Below are 24,900 nucleotides of genomic sequence, written 5' to 3'. Positions count from 1 at the left end.
AGCGTGATGAGGTAACAAAGGATTTTGTACGTTCTCTTTTATATATAAGATTTCATTTTTCAATTTTTAACATCAAATATTGTTACAACGTTAAGTTTATTTCAAACTTCAAGTTGGTAATAATCGTTTTCTTGATTAATTTTTCTTGACATTTTTATTCTAATAAAATGTTCCAAATCTTATTTGACCATTTTCATTGTAAATTCAATGTTAAGATGTATGCTGTGTATATAATTTTGAGTTGTTTCTAAGGTCTTCTATTATAAGTAGTTATATGGTGTAAACTTTGCCTTTTTCGCCAATTATAACTAATTTCTATATGGAAGTTTGGGAAGAGATCTTAGAAACAGTTAAACTGAAGAAAAAAAAAGGTCTCGGTATGTAGGTCATACATTTCTAGTTTGGTCTCATAGAAGGGATGAGTTTATCGAATTTCAAAATCATAACAAACAAATAACAATAATAAAAAATATCCTTATCAAGGCGCTGGAAAATGTTAATCCGTATATTATTAAAGTTAGATGGATTAAACTTTAGCGAACGTGATTTAAGCCCAATTTTCATGAGATTAATTAAACTTACGTAATTATGAACTTTAATAATACTTAGTAGAACAATGGTATCAGTTTCTTAGCTTTCTACCCATTTATTTTTTTTTTCCCTAATTTCGAAAACATTAATTTTAGCAAATTTCACATAAACTCATTTACCGCAAGAATATGACTGTACTCAAAATAGCACAAGCTATGCATTTTAACAACAGGTAGCATATAAATCTGTTTCTGAACTTTGTGTGTTGTTATATTCGATCTGAACCTCTAAAATTACTATGTAATATTAATTTTAGCGAATTTGATCTAAAATTCACTTCTCACAAGAATTAGTAGCTGTATTCAAAATCGAATAAATTATGTATTTCGGAGCTCATATAGAAAAAAAACACGATTTTTGGCCCTTGTGTTTGTTGAGGCCTTCGATCAAGTCCTCGAAAACTGCTATATATAGGGTGTCGCAAAAATCTTAGCCAAATACATGACATTTATATTATAATATAATTACACTTCGTGCTAAGAGATAAGTTTAAGTTTAGGATTGGTCACATTGTTTCTGGCCTTGGCAACAGTTCACTCTTTACTGTTTTGTGGATGATTCAGGTTCAGATTTTATGTATTGAAAACGTATACGTATTGAAATCCGCAATGCCGTAACTAGACAACAAAAGAGCGTGTAAAGAAATAGAAACACATCAATTGAATGGCACCCACGTTCTTGTGATTTGACACAATATGATTTTTCTTTGTGAGAAATTGTTAAGAGTATGATATAGTTTTTTTCCTTATCACCGGCAATCTTGGATGCTCTAAAAGGAGTTTCAGGTTCTCGACAATGATAAAATTTTACTCTATTGTGTATGCTATACTGTTATTGATAGTTACACACAATGTCTTGCAAAGAATAGAGGACATACGTAGTTCGAACAATATCACTGAAATATTTGCTATTTTACTCTAAATTCATTTTCCTGTAGGGTCATTTTTAAGATCGTGAGGAGTATACGACGGCGCCCCCATACATATGAGTGAGGTCGACGGACTAGCCGTGAAGTGCCACCATGGTTGGCGCGAAGTGTAAGAGATCTTTCAAAAATAAACCCTGCTTTTCCTTAATTTTGAGCACTTTTATTACTTGTTTTGCTCTCATATAGCCTCGCTGCTGAACGGGCCATTAAACTCAAAATCAAATCAAACTTGTTTTGCTTCCATTTTATATATGTGCACACGCATTTTCCTAACATGAATAACATTATAGGACATATTCCAACATTTTTCAAGTAATTTTTCCTCTCCCTTTTTCTTTCCTTCTTTTCTTTTATTTTTTCTCCGGAATTTTGCGCCCCCTTACTTCGGCGCCCGGGTTGTCGCCCCGCTCGTCTTCCCAAGGCACGGCACGGATTGAACTTCTTCAATAAAATTCAATAAACTGAAGTAAAAATATTATCTACTTACGAATTTCTGCATTTTCGTTCACACCCTGATTAAATGTTTCTTCGTGCTGTTGGAAAATTTCGTTGTCATTTTCGCCTTCGGATTTCTTCTTTTTCTTCTTTTTGTCTTCCTCCTCTTCCTCTTGTTGATGTTCATGTTTATGTTTTTCCTCCTCAACCCTCTTTCGCTCCTCTTCATGATGATGACTATCATTGGCATCTTCCTGACTACCTTCTTCCTCGTGTTGTTGCTTCTTAGCTTTTAATTTAGCAATATCTTCCATTTCGTCGTTATCCTCAACTTCTAGATTTGATTTAAACTCTTCCAGAGCCTTCCGCATCTTCTCTAAGCTGTAAGCAGCTGCCAGTTCGGATAAAACTTTCTCTTTAACTTCTTCAATTTTGTCTCTGTCTGTGAGTCCCTCATTGGCTCCTGTGTACTTGAGAGCTTGGTCCACGATTAAGTCTTCGATATTTCTTAGCTTCTCCTCCATACTATTCAAAGTTGATTTACTGGAACTTTTCTTATCTTTCTCTTCAGGATTTCGTCGCTTCTTCCTTTCCAATTCATCATCTGGGTCATCATCGTCATCATCTAATAGAATATCATCATCGGTTTCATCATTTAGAACAACATTTCTGCTGGGATAATGATAATTACTATTTTCTGGTGAATCGGGAGTTCTTTTCCGTTTTACATTAGTTGCCATGGCAAAATTTTTGTAATATTCATTCACTAACCATTCGTTTAATTTATCCTTATCATTTTCTTCAGTTTTGGCTTCACCTTCGCTCTTCTTACGCCTCCTATCAATACCGAAGTAATCAGACCAGTCTATTGACTTCTTCTTTATGTCCAATGCGTTTCCTTTCAGCGGCACAACTGTAGATTTCTGTTTACTGGTCAGTGTAGCATTAGTAGGGTGCGGCATTGTTGTAAGTAATGCTTTGGTTGTATTATGTACTGTTGTTTCTGGTGCTTCGGTCTTATTCTGAACCACACTTTTTTCTTCTGAGTTTCCATGTGATTGTCCTGAAAATATTTCTGACAATTCCTTCACTACTTTTGGATCTGTCGTATCCTTCTTCCTTCTCTCCAAAAGAATCCGTCGTTTCTGCTGTTCTCGCAGCAATGAACTAGAACGTTTTTCATTCTCTGGTTTCAGCGAGGAACTTCTTTTGAATGCTCTTTTCGTGACGGGGAACCTTTTCTCTTTAGTATATAAGTACTCTAAGGGTTCCGGTTCACGATTCAATGGCTCGTAACCTGGATGCCATTTGTTCAACACCCTTCGACGAACAGGAGGAATTCGTTTCGAAAGATCGTCTTCGTCACTATCTTCCTCATCTTCCTCTAATGGAAACCATACATCCTGTTCTCTTCTCCGGACTTCCAAAGGACCATCGTCACTGGAGGAAAATCTTGGATCAAATCCTCCAACTCCACTTGGAACGGGATTGCCACGTTCTTGTTCAAGATAACTTTCATAAAGGGTTTCTAGTTGGCTGGGAGATAAACTCTGAAGATCTTCAGGACTTATGCGTTTTCTTTTGCCCCAACCCCCGCTAGATCCACCCCAAGACAAAGGTGAGTTATAGAAGTCATAACCTGTGCCATACTGTCGTTTGTGCTCATTCCTATAAATGGGTCCTTGAGGCTTAGTAGAATCTGGACTTTCCCCAAGATAGTCTAGGATTCTTTCTACGTCTTCTTCGGAAAGATTCTCAAAGTCAGCATCAGGATTCGCTTGTCTGTACCTCTCCCACAAGGAAGACAAGGCATCCAAATATCTTTCGCTGTCATTTGGTCTGTATTCATCCTCCTCTTCACCCATATTATCATCATATCCGTTGTCACCTTCTTCCGCTTCTTGTTCCATCTTCTTTATGATTGCCATGAACCGTTTCCGGGATGGATTCTCATCATCATCACCGATTAAACTTGCCGGATCTCCTCTGAGTCTTTCCCTAAATGCAGATGAAGACGGTCGCCGCTTGCGAGCTTCAAGTTTCCCATCAGGTAAACCATTCAATTCTCGGAAGGGAGATCGTTTCTTCTCTTCGTATGGTATTAAGTCAACCGGAGGTTCTACCGGAGAGTCTTCTTCAATTTCTCGTTCTTCTTGGGCCTCTTTCAAATACTCTAACAGTGCTCTTTCTAATGCTGTTACTCCGGAGGACCGATCACTCATGCGGGCTCGTTCAGGTGTTACTATAGTTCCAGCTCTTTGGTAACCGTAGCCAATATTTTCAGGCTGTCCATCAACTGGGAAGGCATCAGGTGGAGGCAGAAACGCCAGACCTTCTTCGCTGACGATAGGAATCTGTTTCTTTGTTATTGGATATCGATAGCGTCCTAGGCTGCTTGTCAAACCACTGTAAGGAACGCTCGCAAGGTCTCTCTGTCGTCTAGAAATAGCATCCAAAGCTGCTCGTAGACTGTCATTCTCATCGTCATAGAAACCTTCAGCACTTTCTCCACTGCTCCAGCTGAATGTTAGTAGCATACAACAAATTAGAAGAATCCCCTTCATTTCCTGCAAGTATAAGAAAAGAAAGGAACTATTGTAACAAATGAAGAGTCATAGCATAGTAATCTTAAAAGTATAGTACAAAATATTGTATCAATAACATATATACACACACATATATAATTTAATAGTATTGAATACCTGTATCATTTTTGTTTTTAAATCATTGATTCATACGGGCATTTTTATGTTTTATAATGAACTGAAATGTTAATCAGGGACGTAACTACAGGGAGGCTAGATTGGCATAAAGCCATGAGTCCACTGGTGACACGGTACACTTGTTTATTTAGTGTTTAGATACGAAGCGCAGCTAGAAAAATCTGCATTGATTTTGCTATTGGGGAACATCGAGCGCTTGAAGATCAATCGACGCATAAATATACCATGGTACCCTGTCTATCAAATGAGTGATTGCCCAGGATGCAGGCCACACAATTCCGCAGTGGCCTTTGGACGAAGCGGACCGTGCGTCTGTGCTCCGTCGGAACAATGCTTAGTGTAAAATGGAACGATATATCAATGTGAATTTTCTTTTAAAACTGAGAAAGTACGTGACAGAAACTTACGATCTGCTAAAGGTAGTGTACTGACATGACTGTCATGCATAACACGTTTTTAGTGGTTCAAAGGGTTTAAAGAGGGACGAGAAGTGATCACAGATGATCAGAACAACTTGCACGTCGGTAACATTCCAAAAGTCGGCGATACAATTAGAAAAGATCCTCGCTTGAGTATGCAAGCTGTAGCTGAAATGACAGGAATTGACAAAGTGTTCGTAACATTTTACACAAAAGTTTTACCACAAAGAAAGTGTGTTCAAAATTCATGCCAAGGAATCTGACACTAGAAGAAAAGGAAACCCTGATAATCATTTGTGCTGATATTTTGACAAGCATTAAAAGAGATCCTTCAATCTTAGAGAGAGAAACAGATAACCTGTGACGAATCGTGGTTTTTTACGTACGATTCTGAAACCAAACGCCAATCAATGCATTAGAAGCGCCCGAGTTTGGTACTCCACAACACAGCTCGAACGAGCAAATTGTGAGCGAGCGACAACCCTTCGTGAGCGGGTAGAAAAATGACGACTTAATTTGTAGACAAAGAGGTCATGTATTCTGCACCAAGACAATACTCCTGGTTACACGGCACTGTCAATGGAGACATTTTTGACAAAAATTGTAACCCTGTGTTTGATCATCCGCCATATTCGCCAGATCTTGCTCCGTAAGATCTTTATTACCGAGATTGAAGACAGATTTCATACAGTATGAGCAGTGAAAAGAAAAGCGAAGGATGTCATGAACATAGTTTACGAAAACGACTGGCAACGCCCATTTCCAGTAACGAAATATTGGTACGGAACGGTATGTGAATCTTGCAGTACAGTATTTTGAAAAGAAGTCTTCCTATTGTACCAAATAACCTATAAAATATTTTGTAGCATTCAGAGCCGTAGAGCGGCAAATGCTCCCTACGGAAGCTTCCCACTGTTTGAGAAGGGTCCATTTTAAGACAAAAGTTTCTTATTCCACGAACACAAAATCATAAATGAAGCATCAAACAGGTTCATTACATTACATAAACAAAACAACACATAAAAGGTAAATAAAACAAAAATGAATCGTGGGCCCATGTCGATTAGGAGACCTAGAAATAATATCTATTCGTATTCGTTGAAATTTGTCAATATTGTTCCCTTAATTAATTTGTCATGTATGAAACGGTCCCAGGTGAGTAACTGACGGCCCCGCAGACCTTATCGTGCGGAAGAGCCCTCAGGGGGCCCAAAAATTAAGAAAAACTTTTTAGGGGGCCCAAATACGCGTATTAATGCTTACCCCCCAGAAAAAATCTAAGTTACGGTGCTGGTAGCATCATTCTGTTTTTTTGTAGCCACACTTCGTGTTTTTTTTTTTTTTTTTTTTTTACATAAAAGCATTCTTAATACCTTATTAAAGAAAATAAACACATATAATAATAATAATAATAATAATAATAATAATAATAATAATAATAATAATTATTATTATTATTATTATTATTATTATTATTATTATTATTATTATTATTATTATTATTATTATTAAATCTATAATTAATATAAGTTATTCATAACGCTTAAGTTATTACGGTAACGAACGGAGAAAATTTCAGTCTTATGTATAGGTAATGTCCTAATGGAATAATAGTAAGTGTATGATAATTATATCAACACGCTTCGCAAAGGAGTTTGATAATGTATCAAAGGTTCTAGCTGTGTAATAGTACATTGTCTTTGATCATGCAACTAGGGCTGTTCCGATAATCGACTAATCGATAAAAATTCGATAAAATTTCAAAACCGTTTCATCGATAAAGAATTTTAATTTTATCGAATTATCGAACTTTCGAGACTCCCGAAATGTTTGAGACTCTCGAAATGACCGAGACTCCCGAAATGTTCGAAACTCTCGAAATGTTCGAGATTCCCGAAATGTTCTGGATTTTCGAAGTGTTCGAGGCACTCGAAATGTAAGAAACATTAGACAACTTCGAGACACTCGAACTGTTCGAGAATCTCGAATTGTTTGAAAACAGCAAATACAGAAATATATCAATATTATCGCCTTTGTCGAGTCGCTTGAATATTTAGAAAAGTTCGGGATTATCAGAGTGTTCGAAAGAAACGATGTATTCGAGGTTATCATAACTGTATATAATATGTATTGAATATATGCAGAGTGTTCATTTTAAAACTTCTCTCCTTAGCAATGTAGTGAAAGAAAAGCTTTTCCCCACAGATCTGTACAAGGTTTAAGCAGTCTGTCAGAAGAGAGGAAGATGAAGAGAAAACATGCATCACCCAAATGGAATTGGAATCCAAGACAACATTAGTCTACTAATAGTCACTTTGCCGATTGCGCCAATAACGGAGCAGGCAGAAAAATAATTTTACATATGATTTCGACAAATACAACTTTGCAATAACTTATCAGATGAAAAAAGTTGTTTGACTAGTTTGGTTGCCAGAAGAAATCATTGGAGAGGTGAAGGAACCGAACTGTTCATCACTACTTTTGATAATACCCGAAACTTCGATAATACTTAAAATGTCGATAATACCCGAAACTTCGATAATACTCGAAATTTCGATAATACCCGAAACTTCGATAATACTGGAAACCTCGATAATACCCGAAACTTCGATAATATTCGAAATTTCGATAATACCCGAAACTTCAATAATTTCAAATACTCGAACGGTTTCGAGTAACCGATGATAACTCGATAAATTTTCACTCCCAAAGTTCGATAGGTCTTCAGCCTTATCGAACACCCCTACATGCATCTTGACGGTAGTTAGGAGCGGCGAGCTGTGTGATAAGTAGGGCTCGGAAGTTGAAGACCTAAAAATTGCCCAAAAAGGCCCTATAAAAGACCTTAGAATTACATATTTAATGAATATAATGCTCAAGAAATACAAGCTTCTGATAGATTAAAATCAAGTATACAGTTGAAAGAAACAAGGTGCAGAGGTGCACATACTCCTTTCGGAGGGTTGACTCATCAGGAATCTTCTGATTTGTAGCTCCAAAAACATTGTGAAAGTTTCATTGTTTATTTTTGCCAACGGGATATTTGCTCCAACTAAAGCACTGCAAAGATCTTTGTAAAACGAATACGACTTTACTAGAACTTCGTTCTAACAGAAGCTGTTTGTTTTCTTTTTCTCCGCGGCCCGGGAAGCTGCTTTCACTTCCAACATGCTATTGGACATGGAATCATTTTTTTTCTGCACTCACTTTCACTTCGCAATATTTGCAGAAAAGAATATTTCCATCCGTAGAAAAAAAAAAAAAAAAAAAAAAAAACTGCTCTAAATTCAGATATAAGCTCATTCAAAACGGAAGTTTTCCTAGGTTTAATTTTAGGCATGTTAACAGTCTGTCCTTCTTCCACAAACTGAAGCAGTGTTGCCAGACGAATCAGTTGGAAAAGCAGGAGATTTGAAGATAAAAAACAGGAGAAAGCAGTAGACACATACAGTGGTGGCGTTTTAATGTAAATCCGGGGAGGAGGGCAATAAAATTTTCCATTATTAAGAGGGCAGTAGTCAAAACAAGCAATCCAGAATTCATTTCCGATGAACTACGTTGAGCAAATGAAAGGGAAAAGTCCCGATTTATATTAATATTATTTGATACACACATGTGTGAAGTAAAACGTAGTGAAAGAGGAAAGTGGAGTGGGAAAATGTCTTTTCATGCACGTAGGGATAATGTAGCTATATGGTACAGTCACACGTGATCGTGGCGTAAGACGATTTCTTGCTGACGATCGTGGAGAAACGATATAAGCCACTCTTCCAACCCAAGTCTCAATCTAAACAACACTTACTTGTAAATCTTACAGAAAGTCATAAAAACGCTAACCATAATGCATATAGAAGATGACGTACAGTTGTATTCTTTGGATTCATACTATATACAGTAAAGCTCTATAACTATATGTTCTATAGAGCTTTGTGTATTATAACAGAGAAATTTCGTCTTTTTATGTGAGGAAACATTGAAAATTCAATATTAATAATAATATATTTCTTCAACTTCTCGAAGTAAGGAAAAAGCAGGAGATTGTTCACATTTCATTTTCTTTCGCAGTAGATCAGTAGAACGTAGGAAAAGCAGGAGATCTCCTGCAAAATCAGTAGATCTGGCAACACTGAACTGAAGACCAAACTAAAATACGAAAACTTCCCCATCCTCACCCCCTTACTGGAGGACATTGTTACTGGAGGTGATTGTTGCAGATCTGGTGTTATCAGTCCACTCGTTGAAGAATGTCTTACCTTCTGAATTTTCTTTACTAAAGAATAGATGTTTAAGAAGCGGTGGTGATTCAAGTTAATGGCAAGTAAATTTACTGTCGAAAGATGAAGTACAAAAATGATGTTAAGACCTATAAAAAGCTTTTAAAAGACCAATAAAAAACGCCGAAAAAGGCAAAAAAAAAAAAAAAAGACAAAATCCACCATTTTCTAGCCTACAATGATCAAAAATGAGCATATGTTAAGCCTCGTTTTCGGGCACTCGTAAAAAAGAGTATTTTTTCTCAACTTCTGGGCCCTAGTGATAAGACTGTCAAATGTTACGTAACCCTATAGATGCGATTAGAGGCGGTGTAAGTCCAATTGTGGCAGAGAACGTGAAATTCATCGATATCAGCTTTAGGAAGCAATTTGAGCCTACACTGCTACTATTTTCCGTCATTCTTGTTTTCCATTATGATCGTAACCACGTGAATGTTAGTAGTCAGATTTTGATAGGCTATTTCAAGGACTCATATCCACCCACGCACCCCACAACACATGTACTATAAGCAACATGTTTTTGCTATAAACCGTGTTTTTACGATTTGTAAACGAATAGTGGCAGACGACAGAAGGAAACTACACTTTCATTAAGAGACGAACACACGGAGAGCCACGAAGAAACCCGACAATCCCTCCACAGGTTCTCCCTCCGAAGGACGGATATAAAAGAGAACGTTCGAACCAAGAAATCGTCAGTGTCTTGTACTGATCATTAACCTACAACACCTTCTCCCGAGGCCGCCACGGGCTACGAAGACAACCTACAATACGTACTCCCAAGGCCACCATGGGCTACGAAGACAACCTACAACACCTCCGAGGCCGCCATGGGCTACGGAGTATAAACCTTTCATACCTGTTCTCATCTGAAAACGAGACGAGAAGTATCTTTTTAAGTTCGGGGCAAGACGAAGAATTTGTAATCAACACTAGTTCATTTGGGTCTTAGATCTCAATCATTGTTCTAGTGTTACATATGATTCATAATATAGAAACTATAAAGCGATAAAGTAATTGTATAAACATAATGAAGAGCATTTATCAACGTTTAAAGATAGACAAATTATTACACAATATGCTCTAATAATAAATGTGGTTTAAATGTTGTTACAAAATATCATGTCCTTTGTGGACCTCTCGTGACGCGGAAGGATTTTGATAAGTTCTAGATGAGATTAAGAAAGAAAGTCAGGGCAAAAATTTTGTACATAACAAAAAGAGTCGATACGAGAAGTGATTCCTCAAGATTCAAAACGAGAAACATTATTTCTAGTCTTGTCTCGTCTCCTGGACATCAGTACTTCTGGCCAAAGATCCTTACTTTGGACTTACCTCACTCAACGTCACGCTCACGGCATCAATCCGACCAACATCACACTCATTTGACCTCACACATACATCAATCATTTCGACCTCACATTTTCAGTTTGATGCCAACAACACGCTCAGTTGGTCTAAACGCTCGCATCACTAGTCTGACATCACGTTCACTGGGTCTCACTGACGCTCACTTCATAATTTGGAACTTTTCAGGGGTGCATCCACTGGTGGGAGACCACCAGGTCCGGAGCTTCCTAACTTCCTAACTTAACATACCTTTGTATACTTTGTCAATAAAACTATATTTGTTTAACAGGGAAATGATTGATGTAGCATGAAAATTTGATCTTACATTTCATCTGTACTCTTTCTCTTATAAAAACAATCTAGTTCTGTATTTTTTTTTCTGAAAATATAGGTGGAAGTATTTTACAGTTACTTATCGTTGTTTCGTGTGCGGAATAATACCCTTTGAATACTATATAGGCATAGTGGCTTGTAGTATGGGATCCTCCTTCCTTAAAACTTGAGCCCTCCTAAGAAAAATTACTGGGTGCGGGCCTGGAACTCATTCTTACTCAACCTGACACTCAAACATCATAACTTGGAACTCATAAGCGCCACCCTCATGAGTTCAGGTATATTTCCTCCTGGTTGATCTCTGCTGACGTATAGTTATTTTTTTTCAAAGAAAGAAGATATGTTCTAGGCTTAGGGTGACCAGATTACTGGCTTGAAAAAAGAAGGACGTTTGTCTAAAATAACGTGAAACGAAATAAGATATAACTATAGTAATTCCCGTATACTGAAAATAGCTTTCTTATGAATTTAGGGCGTCGCCTATGATCATTTCAAGTTGATGAGGTAGTTCTAAGAGTAATAAGCACTATCACACACTATCATACCGTGAAAGAATTAAGAATTTATATATAATGTAGACAGATATTCTGAAAGTTTTAAGAAATATTTATAAAGTTTACATTCCTTTCTTGAACCTGGCATTATGAACAATAATCATTGTTTGAACGGTAAGAGTGTGTACAAAACTTTATTTAAGTAGAAAATATGGTAGATCTATAGTTATTGTCTTATTGCTCTAGTATGCGCTTAAAACTCTACACTACTTAAAACTTAAAACGCTACACTGATTCAGGAATGATGTATTTTCTTTACCAAACACTCGGCTTGTTTGTCATTTCTTCCTTGCTTACATTCAGGAGATCTCTTCGATAAAGCTTCAGTAAAAAAAAAAAAAAGTTTCGGTATTTGTATGTTTTATGACTCTATCCCAGCCCCCGCTAAGTGAACTTTGTGGTGGACAAACACCGTGTGCGTGGGTTTCCTCGGGGTTCTCCCATTTCCTCTCACTTCCTTCATTCCACCATTTTACTCATCATCACCATCTCCTTTAGTCTAACCGGCATAAAAGTGGGACGTAAAACAAAAAGATTTCATTTTTTTTCTATTAAATGCAAAAAAAAAAAAAAAAAAATGTTGATTGAAAGCTCTACAACCTACGCTGTTTACTTCTGATAAACAAAATGTTAGTAGGTAAAAGGAAAACAAACAAAAAAAAAAACGCTCTTACGTTTTCCTTATATTACTAAATACGGCAGGTCAGCTTGGCCTTTCATATCAATAAGCAGAATAAATTTCTTAAACTTTTTTTTTATAGGAAAAGATTGGAATTTTGTTATTATTGTAAAAAAAAATCAGGTGAACATTTCTTTCACATGTTAATTTGTATGAATATTATGGTTAATAAAGGAACCCGGAAAAAAGAGGCCATTTGATTATTTTCTACAAAATCCTCCCTGACAGGCATGTAGCTAAGGGGGGGGGGTGTCCGGACCCCCCTTCGAGACCAGAAGCGAAAAAAAATAAGGATGGTTGAAACAAAATAAAATTAGAAAAACGAAGGATCAGTGTTAAAAATAAACTACAGGAAGCTTTTGGTTACTCTTTCTTATGAGAAGATTTGTATTACTTGCAATACATGGTGGCGAGGTGAGCGAGATATCCTGGATGAGTCAGGGAATTTGCAATTTCTAGAAAAGTTACGGAATTGTCAGAATTTCTGCTACTAGTCAGGGAGATTTCAAGGTTCCGAAAGTATAGTGCCGCTGTGTAACTGCGTGGACATTTTCTTAAATAATAATTTTTTCATCGCATCCTTGCAGTATCAAACATGTTATTTCAAAAATAATTTTCTACTGCTCTTTTGACCTGTCATTTGGAACAGACAGTAGTTGATGGAATAATAAAAACAAAAATATATATGGAAAGAAAGTTCTGTTAACATTTGATTCAACAGAGAAAGGAACGCAGATATTGTAAAATACTTTACAAGACATTATTGAGTATGTACTGTTTATAATTGTGAATATGTACTTTTTATAATAATTGAGGTCATAATGAAAGGAAAATTGTTATATTTGAATAAACAGAGGAAGGACGTAAATAGTTTTATAATCTTTTTCAAAACGTTTTTTGTATTATTTTACTCGAGATTTCTTCATAGTTTGTTATTAAAATACTTAGCAACATATCCTCATTTTATTGTCCTAACAAACCCGGAAGGATAAGAGATGGCACTATAAACACTAAGTACTGGGGAGCTTTGCTCTCAGTTTTTTCAGTTTTTACTATTTACATTTCAATATTTTTTGACAATTTTGTGATTGTTACAATTTTAATATACTGTTATTCAATTTCAATATGTTCATGCACCGCTTATCCTTCCTTATTACATTAACAGTGTGAAAAACAATAATAATTAAAACAAGCTAATTCGGCCATTTTGGTACGAGCCATCTTAATACATAATCTTATTTCAAACAATTTTCATTTAAAACAAAATTAGTGAAACAGTTCACAGGGCTCTAAGGCCGGGACTTCCTTTATATAAATCTCCCGTAAGGGAGGTAACTGGAACTGGAACAAACCAATACATGTTGATAGTAAAGTAGTTTAGGTTGATCGAGCTCCTGGGCCTTCAGAATCTCATGTCATTCCCCCCTCCCCTCCCCCGTTATGAAATCCTGGCTAAACGAACCAATATATGTTCCAGTAAAAAGGTTTAGAATGACCACAGTATTTCATATCACAGACCCCTGCCACGGACACCTTATTAGAGTCTGAAAAAGAGAACATGCCCGGGTAAAAAGAGGACGTCTGGTCACCCTATTTAGGCTTGATAATGTGTTATCTTTAGAACCATTCCAACCTTTATGTATATTCTTGCTATTGCACTGACCATTTCCACTTTAAGATATCTCCATATAGTTGGAAATGACGGGTGGATTGAAATCAAATACAATGCCTAGACACAATCATCAGGAAGATCTTAGGAGATACACATATACTCCTTAAGACATCAAAAAAGAAAAAAAAAAGTTAAAACAACGTTTTCTCAAATGTTCATTTTACTTGAATAACTCCAAGCAAAGTTCTCTTCCGACAAATGCAAATGTGTATTGGACATTTCCTACGTTGGTTGGCTCATTGCCAGTAGATGAAAGGGATAAACTCAAGAAGGTTGGAACTGAATATATCGGAAAAAAAGAAAGTTTTTAATAACCCAACGGTATGACATCTTATAAAACGAAAAGAAGGATTTGTGGACCTATCAGATTGTACCAGTTTGCCAAGAACACACACACACACACACACACACACATATATATATATATATATATATATATATATATATATATATATATATATATATATATATATATATATATATATATATATTAATGTGCATGTGTAGACTTATAAGGTGGCATTAGCCAAAAACTATTATCTTTTTAATTGTTTAAAGACCATTAATTTCCTGCTTGGAAGCAAAGATTCAGGCTAATGGATCTTGGAGTAATCTCAATTTGTATTTCTGGTTTAAAGCTCTTTCAATAAAAGAAATTGAATTGATTGTGGATTAAAAAAAAAAAAATCTTTCAAAGTATTTGTTTTAGAGAGAGAGGGAAGAAAAAAAAGAAGAAACAGACAATTAAAGCGCAGATAAAAGAAAACAACGAAAATACACAGCAATTAAAATGAAGTCTTATTAATATTTAACGTGCCAGTTATACTTTGTAGACTAGAAGAGTCTGAAGATTAATGAAATAATTGGCCGAATGAATAGTCTATATGGGAGGAAACGGGAGAACTTGGAGACAACCTACATACACGCATTTTATTTCCATACTTACTGTTAAACCGTTATTCCTATTCCTATATACAGAACTTACACCAGGCGTACGCAGAAATTTTTGTTTGGAGGGATCCAAGCGTTGGGCAAGGGGTCCAATACTGCTAGCCACTAGGGGCCACGATGGCTCAGTGAAACAGCGTTCACCTCTGGTGCATGGGGTCCTTGGTTCGATCCCAGCTTGCGACAACTGAGCTTTTTGGTAGACAAACACCGTGTATATGGGTTTTCTCGGAGTTCTCCCGTTTCCTCCCACTTTCTTCACTCCACTATTTTCATTCATTTTTCATCACCGTCTCCTTTAGCCTAGCCTGCCGGCATAACCGTAGGACGTAAAACTTAAAGATTTCATTTCATTATTACAAGCTACTACGTTTATGTAGTATTGAACGGATATTATTCTGCACCCGAAAAGACGATAAGCAATTATAAAAATACTTTCACCTATATTTTCAGAAATTAAAAATAATAGAACTAGGTTGTTTTTATAAGAGAAAGAGTACAGGTGAAGTTTGAGATCAAATATTCATGTTACATTAATAGGTGTATGATTTCCCTGTTAAACAAGTACGGTATAGTTTTATTGAGAAAGTGTACTAATGTATGTTGAGTTAGGAAGTTATTTGGGGTGGGTGGGTTCGGATCCGGTGGACCCCCGCGGGTGCACTCCTGCAGGCCCGTATCCAGGGGTATAGGGGGAACGGGCCCTCTAAATGTCTTCTGGCCTCCCTAAAATTTTCACGGTAGGCTTGCAAATGAACTATAATATGGTTAGATCGGGCCCCCCCTAACTTCAGCCGGCCCCGCCAACATTTTTGGGCTAGCTACCGGCTTGCGCTTCTGTATCAATTAATCGACGAAATAGAGCTAAAGAAGCTGACATACTTGAGAGCAAATCCTTGTGCGTAGATTTCCAGAATTCCGAGAAAAACGATTTTTTTATGCCAGTAAATAGTATGTCGCACATTCCCAAATTATTGTTAATTTTTATTGTACTGGAGTAGATTAATTATTTATGGCTGTATATGTCCAAATTTTATATATTATTGTTTGATTTCTACTAACGGTGAAACACATACCTCTGACAGTCACACATAAGGTCCTAACAGTGACGAACATAGCTCTAACAGTGACACACAAATTCCTAACAGTGACGAACATAGTTCTAACACTGACACAATAATTCCGAACAATGCCGAATATAGTTCTAACAATGACATACAAATTGCTAACAATGACACACAAATTTCTAACAGTGACGAATATCCGTTTTAAACTATGGGTTTTCTAAAAGGTAAATTATAGACTTTCAGTCAAGCAGTTACAGCATCATCTCTATTCTTCTCAGGATCATGGTTTGTACTTCATTCTCTTCAGAATAGGACAACCTTTCAAACGGTATCATTCACATTTCCCTATCGTGTCCCTGAGGCGGGAAATTTTGAAGGAAGTCGGAATTTTTTCTGATTTTTTTTTTTTAATTTTGAGCCCCTCTGGACACAACCTGTGTTAACGCACATATCTCAAAATCAACTAAAACTACTAAGGGGTGTATTAAATGTGTGTACAAAATTTCATGCTTCTTTCTTGCATACTAAGAGCGAGAAAAATATTTACCAATGAGCTAAGAACATCCTCACAATGTCCAAGATGACCCGGATATAATATAAACATTTCCTGGGACATTCCTATTTATCCTAGAATCATGGTTCGCATGTCATTCTTTTCAGAATAGAACATACTTTCAAACCATTCATATGTCTCCATCGTGTATATGAGGTGGGAAAATCGTGAAAAAAGGAACTTTTGTTGAAAATTATCTTTTTTCTTTTAACCTTTTTGCCCCTCTGGATACCCCTGTTTTAGTGCTGGGACCTGAAAAAAATCTTTAAAAATACTAAGAGTACACCTAATGTGTGTGTAAAGTTTCAATCTTCTAGGTCCAAAATTAAACCCCCAAAAATAATAAAAATTCGTATAACAAAAAATATTTTTTTAAAATTGTGACGTCATCACACCCTATGTCTCGACGCAGAAAGGCATGAAAGTATGCGCAACGTGTTGTATATACAATTTCTCCAGGCTTAAAAAAAGCTGAAGTAAAAAGCTTTATTGGTACTTTTTAAATTGAATAATGAAGATTCTACCCTATTACATAAAAAAAGGTGATATAATTTAAAAAAGGATATAGTTCTCACAGTGACGCACAGATTCCTAACAGTGACGAAGATATTTCTAAGAGTGACATACATTTCTAACATGAGAAATATAGTTCTCACAGGACGCACATATTCTCAACAGTGACTAACATAATCCTCACAGACACTCACAAGTTCCTAACAGTAACGAAGATAGCCTAAGAGTGCCATAAATTTCTTAGAGTGACGAAGACAGTTCTAACAGTGACATATAAAATCCTAACGGTGACACGAACATAATTCTAACAGTAATACACCAATTCCTATCAGTGACGCACATACTGCTAATCCTTCTATCAACACTGAAGAAAAGAAGAATCAAAAATAAAAATCTATATTTGAAACTTTACGTCAAGAAAGTTTAAGTTCTTCGTTCTCAACTTTTTTTTTTTTTTTTGTTATTAGCTGTTTCTTCAAATTGAAGGAAAGGAAATGAAAGAAGAAAAATTGCAGAAAAGAATCCAACATAACGAGACAAGTGCTGGTTAGCGTTCAGGTGTGCGTGGGTGTACATTGTTAAACACGTGACCAGAGATACAGGATCAATAAAATGCATACTGTATTAAAACCAGCAACTGCGCAACTTCAGGAAGAACTGGCAAAAGGTGATAGAAAGAACAATATTATTCATATCATTTTCATATAGCTATACATATGTCTGAGAGGTGCAAAGATTCTCTTTCCTGAGTTAGATCTACCGGAGATTCATGGCTATTGACATTTAATATAGTTTTCGTTTGAATTAAAGTTTTTGAGTTTGAAGGGAAGTTTAGATCAGCGAAACTTTTCGAATTTGGTTTTGCTTATTAAAGAGACACAACACACTGTGTGTATTACCTGTTTACTTGGGTTTATGCTAAAGTGAAATTGTATTTTTGTTCTCCTAACTTAACTTAGTGATTCAAAGTAAATAAACATATTAGAGAACTTGACGAAAACTACGAAAGAATATAAAGTAAAGATCGTCCTTCATTTACGAAAGCTATAGGTGGTCCAAGGCACAGGTGTAGCCAGAACTTTTCGTATGGGTGTGCCGTGTGCTCTAAAGTCATTAAAGCATAACTTTTCATATGAGTGTGCACAAAAGGTAATTAAAGCATAGCTTTTCATATGGACGTGCACAAGGGTAATTAAAGCACAAGTTTTCATATGCGTGTGCACAATGGTATTTAAAGCATAGCTTCATAGGGCGTTTACAAAGGCAATTAAAGAACAACTTTCATATGGGTGTGCATAAAGTTAATTAAAGCACTAACAATCATAGTCCTATTTTGACAGGTAATTAAAGCATAACTTTTCATATGGGCGTGCACAAGGATATTTAAAATAACTTTTCATATGAGTGTGCACAAAGGTAAAACTCTTTCGAGTTCTAATACCTATTTTTAGGTACTAAAGTAGTGTTTTCATTATTCGATTAACAAAGTAACAATAAAACTTTTACTTCGTTTTTTTTAAAATTTTTCCAAGCATAGAGGCATTGTAGAACACGCTACGTATGGTTTTACGCCTTTCTACGTCATGACATAGGGATGATGACGTCATAACTTTAAATCTTTTTATTAGGTCTACTTTTATTATTTTTGGCGAGCTTACTTTTGCACCTAGAAGATTGAAATTTTGCACAAACATTTAGTCCATCGAGTAGTATTTATCAGATTTTTAAGATCTCTCCGTTAACACAGGGGAGTTCAGAAGGACAGGGCAAAAAGGTAAAAATTGATATTTTAACCAAAAAATCTCTTTTTCGCGATTTTCCTGCCTCAGCTACATAATGGAGACATGTGAATGGCATGATTCTAGGATAAATAGGAATGTCTCAGGATTTATTTTTACCTGAGATCAGGGTCTTTTGCTGTAATCTGGGGCATTGTGGGGATCATTTGTAAATATTTTTCCTGTCTTACTATTCAAGATGGAAGCCAGGGGCGTATCCAGGGGGCAATCGGGGCGATTGCTCCCCCAGAAGACGAAACTTTCTTATATTATATATATAAATAAAACCCATCCCAAACTTTAAAAGTTGCAGCATGACAACCCACCGCTCCCCCCAGAAGTCGGTCCTGGATCCGCCCCTGATGGAAGCTTGAAATTTTGTAGACATATTTAGTACACCTCTTAGTATTTTTCAGTTGATTTTCAAATCTCTGCGTTAACACAGAAGGAGGGTCTAGAGGGGCTCAATTTTTTAAAAAAAAATCAGAGAAAAATTCCGATTTCTCTCAAAATTTCTCGCCTCAAGGACATGATAGGGAAATGTGAATGGTACCATTTGAAAAGCTGCTCTACTGTGAAGAAAACGAGGTATGAACCATGATTCGACGATAAACAGGAATGATGCTGTAGCCGCTTGACTGAAAGTCTATAATTTACCTAAAAAAGCCAGAATTTTAAAAAAAACATTTGTAACCATAGTCTTATTTTGTTCTCCTAACTGAGTTTAGTAATTGAAAGGAAATAAATACAGAAGGTCGATCCGCGTATATGTGTCCAATTTTACACCCGTACCCCTGACCACAGAAGCGACCGAACCAAGTGGTTAAACGCGTGTGCTGTACCTGGAGATCCATTCTATCGTCTGCCAAGCGAAACTGTGTATCGTGTGCATCATGGCTCCAAAGGTGAACCGTTTTTGGAAGGGCTACGTAATTGGACTTTTCCACGCCAAATATTCGGTTTCTAAAATTCAAAAGCAGTGCAAAGAAAATGGTTGTGCATTGGGCTCGACGACTATCAAGAACATAATCAAGCAGTATAAAAAAGAAGACATACAATAAGCATTCACCCACTAAGGGGTCGAGGAAGCGAGCGTGTACCACAGTGACTCCACAAGTAGCTCAGAAGTTGCGGCGAATGGCCTTACAAGAAAATCCCCCTCCGCAACGTGTGACGGCAGCTCGACTCCACATACCACAGTCAACTGTTAACCGCGCTCTGAGTGGGAAATTAAACCTCCGGAGGGTCTTTAAAAGTCATGGACATTACCTAAGTGCGGCCCATCGCCGTGAGAGAAAGGCCAACAGCAGGCGCCTCTATGAACGCCATCTATCTGGGGAAAAGTGGAAGTTTGTGGTCACAATAGATGAAGCATGGGTGTATCTATCAGATTGTGGCAAAATTCGCTCGATAACTTACACTTCGCGAGATGCAAAAAGCCGTCCTGCGTTCATCCGTCATTGCAAAGCAACTTTCTCGAAAGGATTTATTGTTGTCGCCGGTTACTCTCATCAGGGTAAGTTAACAATTCGTCAGGTCCCTAAAAACTGTAAAATCAACTCTGCATTCTTTCAGCAACATATACTGACCCCAATTTATACAGAAGATATGCCTCGTTTGTATGGGCATGCCATAAAGCAAGTGTCTGCGCATATGGATAAGGCCTCCTCACATACATCTCGTTCTACCCAGAACTTTCTGAAGCAGATGGAGACAGACACCGGTATTCGTGCTACTCCATTTCATGATATACCAGTAAAATCACCAGATGCCAGTCCCATGGATTTCTGCGGGTTTGGTCTACTGAAAAGGGCACTTTCTTCTCGTCGTGTCACTACTCTCGGAGGCCTGTGGAAAGCCTGCCGGGAGGAATGGGGGAAGATTCCACTTCCTGTACTTCGTCGTAGTCTTCTACAGTGGAAATTACGGTACAGGGCTATTGCCAGAACACATGACCATCACATTGAGGCCAACCGATGATGGTCCCATGGATTTTCATATGGTTAGTGCTATTTCAAAATTGGACACATATACGTGGATCGACCTTCTGTATATTAGAAAACTTGACGAAAACTATGAAAAATATAAAGTAAAGGTCATTCGTTATTCAGGAAAGCCATATGTAGCCCAAGGTACAAGCTTAACCAGAACTTTTCGTACATTAGTGTGCACAAAAGTTATTAAAGGCTAATTATTCATGTGAGTGTGCACAAGCATAATTTTTCATATGGGTGTGCATAAACGTAATTAAAGCACAACTTTTCATATGAGTGTGCACAAAGATAATTAAAACATATTTTTTTCATATAAGTGTGCATAAAGGTAATTAAAAGCATAACTTTTCATGTGGGTGGTGCACAAAGGTGATTAAAGCATAACTTTTTATATAGGTGTGCAAAAAGGTAATTTTTATGTTCGTAATAATGTTTAGCATGATTCACAAAAGGCTCAGAAGGTCGCACTTGCCCAGAAGAAGTGACTTTGAAGGCCACATACGACCGTAAGCCGAAGATTCACCATTTCGTTGCAAGTAAGAAAACAAAAAATCCAAATTGGCTGTGAGGCGAAATAGAGAACCCAATTTAAAATTTAGTATTTCTGGCCCATCATTTCTGAGAAGATGGAAGTTTTTAGCTAGATTGCTCTGATATTTTGGGTCCTTGGACTTGGTGGCGATTTCTTGAGCTAGTGAAAGATGGATGAATTTAGTAATTTCCTATTTTCAGAAATTTAAGTATTTGTGGGAAGCAACGCTATACAGTGTGTCTCTCTTAGGACTATAATAAAAGGAAAAATCTAACAATGAAACGAATTAATAGAATAATGGTACATTTGTACCACCGTGGAGAGTAACTCAGAAAGTTTACATCGAGTACAACAAGTGCTGCCATTTTGTGCAGTAGCCACAAAGCTGTTAAAGTCTTAACGCTTGTTTGCCAGTCATTATATGGGTGACTCAACAGTGTTTTGCGTGTTATCACTGGTGGAATTGAAATATGTGAAATTTATTCAGAGACGTTTTCATGTACATTATGGTGTCGGTGAAAAAAAAAGTACCAACTTACATTGTATTAAGATAATGGGACCAGCAGTTACGAGAAACAAGATCGTTGTTACCGATAAGTGGTAAACATGTAAAAAGGAAACTTTTAGGAGAAAATGTGGAGAGAACTCGTGTTGCATTTAACAGAAGCCCCACAAATCCATACGACAAGCTCACAGGCAAGTACAAATCCTAAAACCAACTGTGCATAGGATACTCCACGAAAGGTTGCACCTGCATGCTTCCCAGATTCAACTCATCAGTGCGTAAAACCGGCTGATAAACCACTGAGAATACAATTCGCAGAAGAAATGATTGAAAAAAAAAAAAGAAAGAAAAAAGATGAAGACAATGCATTACTCAACAGTATTTGTTTTTCAGACGAAGCAACCTTCTTGTGAGTGGGCATGTTAACAGACATAACTGTAAGACATGGAGGTCACAGAATCCTTACAAAGAGCGCGAAAGAGAACACGGTTCTCCGAAATTGAATGTTGTTGTGTATGCCATGAAGAGCAAAGTTGTCAGCCCCTTTATTTCGCTGAGGCAACAGTGAATTTTCTAGATATTGAAGCAGTATGCCTTACCCCAACTCCCACCCGGGGCCATTCTCCAACAAGATTGAATTCCAGTCCTTTTTGTTTTTTAGCATCATCAGAGACTTCCTCGATGATCACTTCAATAGAAGAATGATTCGAAGGAGTTCAAAGTTCATAACATGGCCCGAAGATCACCAGATCTCTCTATCTGTGACTTTTTCTTATGGGGATTTGTTAAGGCCAGATTTATTCTACTGGTCAAGATCTGGATGACTTGCGTGAAAGCATTAGGATGGGTGAAATAAGCAACCCCACTCCACAGATGCTTGAGAACGTTTGGATTAAGGTGGAACACTGTTTTGACATTTACCGCGCAACTACCGTTGCACACTTAGAAATTCGTTAGTTTTTTTTCATTTGTAAGAAAACTTTCTGAGCTATTGTGTGTATAACAAGTTTGGACAATAAATCTGAGTAAGTAGAAAAAGTTATGTCATTTTAATTTGTTATAGTGCTAAGCAGGAAACCCTGTATTTTGTGCTAATCTGACTGTTCCGGTGTTCCTTCCTTTTTTTTCCATGGAAGTGTCAGATGGATTTGTCTTCTGCAGGCAGGCATCTTTATAATAACTTGATACAATGAAAATTCATTTTGTAATAATTAATTCTGAGAAGCTGTTAAATTCACATTAAATTATGCTAATTGTTCAATTTCGTTTGTATCTACGTAACTCATTAAGTAAAATCATATTTCACAATGGAAGCATTTATTTATTAAGAAACTATGAATGTAAGGTGGTGAACTCAAGTAAGCTCACCGAAAATATCTCGCCCTCCTGTCTTAGTCTTCTGGCTACGGATTTGCTCTAGCCTGAAACGGAGTGACAGAGCATTCTTTTCTGTGATCCATCTTCATCGCATTCATATGGAGATATCGGGGCTCAGGGTAGGAGCTCATCCAGGGTCGGCCCTGGACAATTTTGCCACCCCGTGCAAAATAGCATTATTTTTCGGCCCCGCCCTTTCTTCAGAAAGAACAAATCTTAAGAGCAACGATTTTGAGTATGCTACTCCATCATGAACAAAGAAGGGAAGGGAAAGAGCACTCAGAAAAGCCTAAATACTACAAATGCAATCTCATTGCGACTGTTTTTTTCTTTAAATAATAATCTACTATTTAGTGAAAGATAAAGCAAACACGTAGGAAAGATGGTAATTCTTTTTATAGAATTCAATACGGTATCAAACTTCAATTTCAATAAAGGGTAACTTCGGCAAATAACGCCAGTCGGGTAATAACGCCATTTAAAGTTTTCCACTGTGCTAGCATGAACACGTGGTTCGTAAGGTGACCGCTTATGAGTGTGTGATAAACAGTGATGCCTGTTGTCTTTGTAGACACAAAGACTAGAGGTCAGCCAGGCGACAGTAAAGGGAAACCAGTGAACAAATGTTGACGTGACAGCCGCGGAGCAGAGGAAACAGCTCGCAAATTTTTAGTGCGTCAAAAGAGGTAGCCGAATTATTTCGGTAAAAGTAAGATTTTACTATTACTAAGGGTATGCGTTGATAGGGCCGTACTTGCATAATATTATGATATAGATAAAATATGTAGGACCGCTATTTTTGGTATAGAAATAATGGCCAAAACAAAGTCTATTGTTTCTGGAAATAACGCCACTATTGCGTCGAGAAATAACGCCACTCCATCTAATCGCTAATCGAAACAAATACTAGTGTTAAAAGTTTGTTTTTCTTTGTCGTAGTGGTAGAGCCGGAAAAGTCTTGTTTTATGCTTTCATGGCAAGAAACTCGAATATCGTGTGCAAAAAGGTGGAGAATTTGAGCTATGGTAAAGTCATGCGTTTCAACAGAACTATGTGAACGAATTGTATACGCTATTGGGAAATACACTTGATGCTATGAACCTTTTGTGGCAATCCTTAACTTACTTACAATGCAGATTAAATGCAGGACAACTAACGTACAACAGAAGCCTTAAAATTTGGCACAGAAAGGGAGCAAGCGAGTACTTAATGCCACACATGGCGAAAAAGGTGAAACTGTGAGTGTTAGTGCGTGCACTAATGTATCAGGTTCAAATTAGATCCTCCGATTGTGTTATACAAGGGAAAGTATAAAAAAAAGTTTGGTGATGATCTTCCTCCAGGTAACTCCTATGCAATGACACCAAAAGTCTATATGTTACAAGGGAAGAATTCCGCACATTCCTGGAAGATTTCAATAGATATCGGATCCCTGGCGGAGCACTGCTTATTGTAGATTGCCATCGCAGTCATCTTGATATTACCATTTTAAATGCTGCAGAGACTATGTATATTAAACTGCTGTGCTTGCCTGCACCTCGCACCCATGAACTTCAATCGCTGGACAAGAGTTTGTTCAAATCGTTAAAATTGTACTGCTCTGAAGCAGTTGACAGTTATCGACGAACGCATCCCAAAGAACACTTATGAAGCTAGTTACCAAAACTCTTTTCAT

At 37.0% G+C, this 24,900-nt stretch overlaps 1 protein-coding gene across 2 annotated transcripts in view; it reads right to left on the bottom strand.

The window, feature by feature from the left end:
* The window catches only part of LOC145684108 (uncharacterized), a 223,757-nt gene that overhangs the window by 18,598 nt on the left and 180,259 nt on the right, over window positions 1-24,900 (bottom strand). For both annotated transcript variants that reach the window (XM_081756018.1, XM_081756019.1), the window contains exon 2: window positions 2,007-4,521. In XM_081756018.1, the coding sequence (XP_081612144.1) occupies window positions 2,007-4,518 (2,512 nt within the window). In that variant the 5' untranslated portion in view covers window positions 4,519-4,521. The remainder of the gene's footprint in view (window positions 1-2,006; window positions 4,522-24,900) is intronic.

The sequence above is a fragment of the Thermobia domestica genome, chromosome 4 (assembly GCF_964235325.1).
Source record: "Thermobia domestica chromosome 4, izTheDome1.hap1.1, whole genome shotgun sequence".
NCBI classification, from domain to species: Eukaryota; Metazoa; Arthropoda; class Insecta; order Zygentoma; family Lepismatidae; genus Thermobia; species Thermobia domestica.
Note: the sequence above shows the minus strand (reverse complement) of the source record. Positions and strands in the feature narration are given on the sequence as shown.